This window comes from Suncus etruscus, chromosome 19 (assembly GCF_024139225.1).
Source record: "Suncus etruscus isolate mSunEtr1 chromosome 19, mSunEtr1.pri.cur, whole genome shotgun sequence".
NCBI classification, from domain to species: Eukaryota; Metazoa; Chordata; class Mammalia; order Eulipotyphla; family Soricidae; genus Suncus; species Suncus etruscus.
The window spans coordinates 41,003,426-41,009,425 of NC_064866.1; the positions used below are offsets into that span (position 1 = coordinate 41,003,426).

The following is a 6,000-nucleotide window of genomic DNA, read 5'->3' on the forward strand; positions in this document are numbered from 1 at the left end:
ATTTCTCATTCTGGGAGGTCTTTGCAGATACTCAAACAATCAACAAAGGTGAAAGAAAACGGGACCCAACAAATGGGGCAACACTTCATCACTTCTTTTAATTTTTTTGGCTTAAGAAACTTTTTCATTTGATGTTGTGTTATTTGGTAATTTTCACACATGACATTCTGTTGTCATGTTTCTTTATTCTCCTTTAACTGAAGCAACTGGTTTGGTTTGGTTGCACAATTTGTTTTGTGGACTATTGGAAGAGATTATTCAGATAGTTTGTAGGACAGTCTATATTGAAAAGTGTGTGACTTTTGTGTCTGGATTCAGATAAGTTTAGCTACTACTGCAGGTAAGTTATATCTTTTTTAAGAGTGACAAGTCTAATGCTTTTGGTTTAGGTAGAGGCTGCACTTCAGGCCACTTGAGCCTACGTAATTCCCACGGTAGCAAAGCTTGAGGAGCCTTGTTACTAAAGGGTATGCACAGCACTATGAAATTATGGTTCTTCTTAAAAGCTAAAGAAAGCTTCTTATGGGGCTGGAGGGGTAGCACAGTGTTTGCTTTGCACACAATCCACCTGGGTTCAATCCCCAGCATCCCATCGGGTTCCCCCAAGCCAGCCAAGAGTGATTCCTGAGTGCAGAGCCAGGACTAACCCCTGAACACCGCCAAATGTAGCCCAAAAAGCAAAGACCCAAAAAAAGAATGCTCCTTAAAACACATACACACACACACACAAACACACATTTTTTTAAGTTGCAAACATAGAATCAGGAGCAACCCTGAGCACTGCTGGGTGCAACCCATAGGTCAAAAAATAAAGCAATAAATAAAAGAAAGAGCCATATTGCACCACATCCAGGACAGCGGAGTCTGTCCCTCTCTGTCATCTTTCTCTGCATATTCCATTGAGGACACAGTAACATGGTGAAGTGGAACAACATAGCAGCTAGAGGTTTTCTATGTGATACCAGCTTAGCCTGAACAGCTAAACAGCATGGGCTAACAATTCAGAACCCGACATTTCCTTGTAAACAAGAAATATTGTTGCTTCCGGAATATAGGACCCGTGCATTGGAGCTCTCTTTGTAGACAGCAAAGAACCATGCCCATTCCCCTGTAGTCAAAGTCCCTCTCATTCCCTAGCTCTGCCACCCACACAGCTGATAGATTCCAGCAAGTATTATCAGCTGTTTATCTGACTTCTTCTGTCAACCCAGTGGTAGAAAAGCATCTTACGGAAGAAAATCAGAGGACGGCAAGGGGCTCAGAAAATGAGGAGAAAAATAAGATCATTAGAAAAGAGAGGCACCTAGATTTTTTTTTTAATCAGGGAAACAGGAAGAAGACAGAATAAATGTGACTGATAGTGGGAGCCCAAAGGAGACAATATTTATTGAATACCAGCAGTGGCATATTTGATCGTTTGCTATTATAGTTTGCTATCTATCACATCAGTGCAATTTCACAACCTGGGAGGTAGCCATGATGAGCTTCATATTAGAAAGAAACAAGCCAAGAAAAGTTGAGCAAATTCCTGTATGTCACAGAGGCAAGGCAAGAGCAGGGATGGATTAAAACCTGGTAACAGCAAAGGAAGGCTCCTCCCACAGAATGAGAACTCCGTCAGAGTGATATTAGATGGAGAGAGAGGCCAGAGACAACACATGGTGGAAAGATTATGAAGTCTGCAAACCTGGTACATTGGTGGTGCAAATGTAAAGTGGAGCGACTGCCAGGGAAAACAGTATGGAGAGAGCTTAAAAATCTCTAAACAGAAACGACCAAGATCCAATCATTTCACTTCTGAGTAGATCTCAAGGATCTGAAATCAGAATCTCAGGGATTCCAGCACTGCCAGGTTTGTTATGATACTCTTCACAGTAGTTAAGGTACAAAAAAAAACCAGATAAATGACCGACGTATAAATGTGCGTTTTTAAGAAGCGGTCTTTTTTGTTTTGTTTGTTTGTTTGGCGGCCAAATCTGGCAGTATTTGGAGGTCACTCCTGGCTGGCTTGGGGAACCATATGGGATGCTGGGGATTGAACCCAGTGCAAGGAAAACATACTACACGCTGGGCTATCATTCAGGCCCCCATCAAAAGCATTCTTTAGCTTTTAAAAAGACCTACAATTCCACAGAGCTGAGACTGAATCTAAATAACTAATTTGCATGAAAAGACTTAAGTTGTGTGACTATTCAGCTCAACCTTTTCAGATAGCCTTAAATTTCCCCTGTGAAAACTCTCACTGGAAACATAATGCGATAGATTTTGGCAACCCAAGTTCTGCCTCCAGGTGATGAGATCATTCAAGAGAAGGATAAAAACTGGAAAAAACATGGCTGGGGTACTGGCTGAAAAAGGTGGGAGTAGCAAAACGATGCTTCCACTTTCAGTAGAAAGCCCAGGGTCAGGATTTATCTACTACACTCTGGATGCCATGAAAGGATTGGGGCTGGAGCGGTGGCACAAGCAGTAGGCGTTTGCCTTGCACACGTTGACCCAGGGGGGAGCACAGTTCGATCCCCTGGCATCCCGTATGGTCCCCCCAAGCCAGGAGCGATTTCTGAGCACATAGCCCACGAGTAACCCTAGAGCATCACCAGGTGTGGCCCCAAAACAAACAAAATGAAAGGGAAAGAATGTGTGCGTCTCTGTACATCTGTGTGCCATCACTTTATCTCTTCTGCCTTTTTCATTGTCCCATGTTCTAGTATTAAGTTCATTTTCATTCAACTAAACGTAGAGTTTGGGACAGAAAATAAATCTCTCTCTTTTTCTTTTAGGTGAACACAGATTTTGTTAGGAGGTACTGAGGAAGGGGAGGAAGAGGGGGAGAGGGGAGAGAGAGAGAGAGAGAGAGAGAGAGAGAGAGAGAGAGAGAGAGAGAGAGAGAGAGAGAGAGAGAGAGAGAAAGAGAGAGAGAGAGAGAAAGAGAGAGAGAGAGAGAGAGAGAGAGAGGAAAGCTCATATGTCCAGAGGGTAGATACAGGAGACATGTCTCCAGGCACTATGCACCCAGGCGACATTTGCACCTGAACCTCTTTTTAAGCCCTTCTATACCACTTGGGAAAAGCAACTGAAAGAGTTAAAACTGCCACACCTTCCCTTGAGTCGTTCATAGTTGCAAAGAGAAGCTGAGAGGAAGGCAAAGCTGGCCCGCCAGGCTGTGGCCCTCACCCATCTTTCCTGCTGTCTCCCCGGTTTCCAGCACACTCAGTCTTGGCTGCTCTCAGCTGAAACCTGTTGCCAAGGCTGAGGGATTTTGTGCGGACGCCCCACCTGGTGGCCAAGCCTGGAAGAAACTATTCCAACTGGGAAGGCTGGCGGGCAGCACCTCCAAACTCCTTCAGCCCCCATCAGTCAAGGGTCAGAGGGGAAACCAGGGGTGTCACAGCATCGCTAAAGGCAGGAGAAAAGTCGTAGTCCTCGCCAATTCCCCACCCTCGCCCCAAATCCTGAGGACCACACAGCCTTCCTTTATCAGCCAGCAAAATGACTAAGCCACAGCCAGGAGGCCAGAGGTACCTGGAAGTGCTTTGCAAAGGGGGTGGGGGGGACCTCAAAGCCTCAAAACCCAGCCCTGATGTTCCTCCAGAGCCAGGATCTACCATTCCCCTCCACTTCCTTCCCCCAAAATATAAAGTGTCAGAGGCGGAAGAGTTACATCTTCCTCTCAGCAGCGCATGACATTCCGACTAGGAAAGGGACACATTTTAAGGTAGGCAAATCTCCAGCCCAGGTCCCAGATTCTATATTCCTGTGGCCCCAGTGCAGACAAAGCGAGGTGGTATCGGTTCAGACCCAGAAGCAGAAGCAGAAGCAGCCGGGTTTTGAACCCTGGAGCTCTTTCAATCCAAATAACAGCTGGTCTTTCCTAACCTGTCAGACACAGACCCACAGACACAAACACACACCTCTTGAATCCCCAGAAAAGCCAAAGCGAAGCATTTTGACCAACACAAGCCCCCAGGTAGAGCCACACTGGGTTTTTTTTTTAATACTAGAATGGACCCTAAACATGAGTGGCACATGCAAATAGTGTGTGCGTTATGTACACACACACACACACACACACACACGCACACACACCCCTCTTGAATTCCCAGAAATGCCAAAGGGGGGCATTTTGACCAGTAGCAGCTCCCAAATTACAGCAACATTAGATTCTTTTTAACACCAGGATGGACCCTAAACATGACCGGCACATGCAAATAGTGTGCACGTTATGTAGACACACACACACACACACACACACACACACACACACACACACACACACACACCCCTCTTGAATTCCCAGAAAAGCCAAAGTGAGGCATATTTTGGCCAAGGCAAGCCCTATGTAGAGCACCATTAGCTTCTTTTTAACACACCAGGATGAACCCTATAAACACGAGTGGCCCGTACACACAAATAGCGTGTACGTTATCCACACTCACACACACACACACCCACACCCACAGAGGAGTGGACCACTCCTCTCCATAACTCCAGAAGGGCGCAAGCAAGCAGCATCCAACTCAAGCAGAGGTCTGGGTATCCCCGGGTCGGGGGAAGGAGACAACAGACCAAGCGTCTTGATCTTGGTCTTGGGAAGAAGGATGCGAGCGATTGGGGGGTTCAGCTTGCCCCAGGAGTGAGGGAGGGAGTGAGTGACTGAGTGCGCGGGGAACCCCATTATCTTGGACACCCCAAAAAGACAGACAGATGTTCCAGATGCGCGCGCTGGCGCGTCGGGAACCACCTGCTGGGCTGGGGTCCGAGCGCAGCGCGTCTCCCGGGGCGCCTTTGCCTCCACCTCCCCGAGTCCCCCCGGGGGTCCCCCGGGGGTCCCCCAGAAGCGCCCCCCAACCCCGGTACTCACACCAGCGCGTGGTAGAGCAGCGCCCATCCGCGCGGCCGCTCCAGGGCGTCGTAGACGAGCGTCTGCAGGCGCCGCTGGCGCGCGTGGGGCTTGGGGGGCCGCAGGGGCGCCTTGGCCAGCAGCCCCCGGCCCTGCGCGGCCCTGCGGGGCTCCAGCAGCCGCGCCCCGTCGCGGTCGGCGCCCGGCTCCGCGTCCCCCGCCGCCCCCGGCCCGGCCCTGCGCGCCTCGTCGCCCCCCGCCAGCTCCGGGGACCCCCCGCCGCCCGGCCCCATGGCTCGCTCGGCTCGCCGACCCGGGGGCGCCCCGGCACCCCCAGGCCATGGCCCGCGCGCCCCTCTCTCCGCAGCCCGGGCGAGGGGCGCGCGGGGCGGGAGCCTGGCACCGCGCACAGCCCGCGCGCCCCGGCTCCGGCCCCGCAGCCCCGAGATCCAGAGCCGCCTCTCCGCCCGCCCTCGCCGGGGTGGGGCTCCCCGGGCCCGCCCCGCCGCGCCCCGACTCTCCCCGCAGCTCCCCGCGCGCGCCGCGCCGCACCGCACCGCACCGCACCGCACCCCGCGTCCCGCGCCCGCCGCCGCCGCCACTGGGGATCCCACACACACAGCCCCGGGAGTGGCGAGGCTGGAAGGAGTGGGGATGGATATGCGGGGAAGAAAAGATGCGAGGATGGAAGGAAAGGAAAGGTGCGGGGATGGGGTGCGAGGATGGAAGGAAAGGAAAGGTGCGGGGATGGGGTGCGAGGATGGAAGGAAAGGAAAGGTGCGGGGTGTCTTTGCTCTGAAGCTTTGATGCTCATGACACCCCTCCTGGCCCTGCTTCTTAGGAGGAGAAGGAAGGAACCTAAGGGAGTGTGGCTAGGTGGGTCCAGAGCTCGAACCCGGGGCCAGAGAGATGATGGATGGATGGATGGATGGATGGATGGATGGATGGATGGATGGATAGATAGATAGATAGATAGATAGATAGATAGATAGATAGATAGATAGATAGATAGATAGATAGATAGATAGGTAGGTAGGTAGGTAGGTAGGTAGGTAGATAGATAGATAGATAGATAGATAGATAGATAGATAGATAGATAGATAGATAGATAGATAGACAGATAGACAGATAGGTAGGTAGATATAAACGATAGATAGATA

General features: G+C 50.9%; 1 protein-coding gene across 1 annotated transcript in view; it reads right to left on the minus strand.

Moving 5' to 3' along the window:
• The window catches only part of KCNQ3 (potassium voltage-gated channel subfamily Q member 3), a 333,549-nt gene extending 328,416 nt beyond the window's left edge, over positions 1-5,133 (minus strand). Inside the window, exon 1 of the mRNA XM_049765627.1 lies at positions 4,862-5,133. Coding sequence (XP_049621584.1) covers positions 4,862-5,133 — 272 coding nt within the window. The remainder of the gene's footprint in view (positions 1-4,861) is intronic.
• Positions 5,134-6,000: the final 867 nt, after the last annotated feature.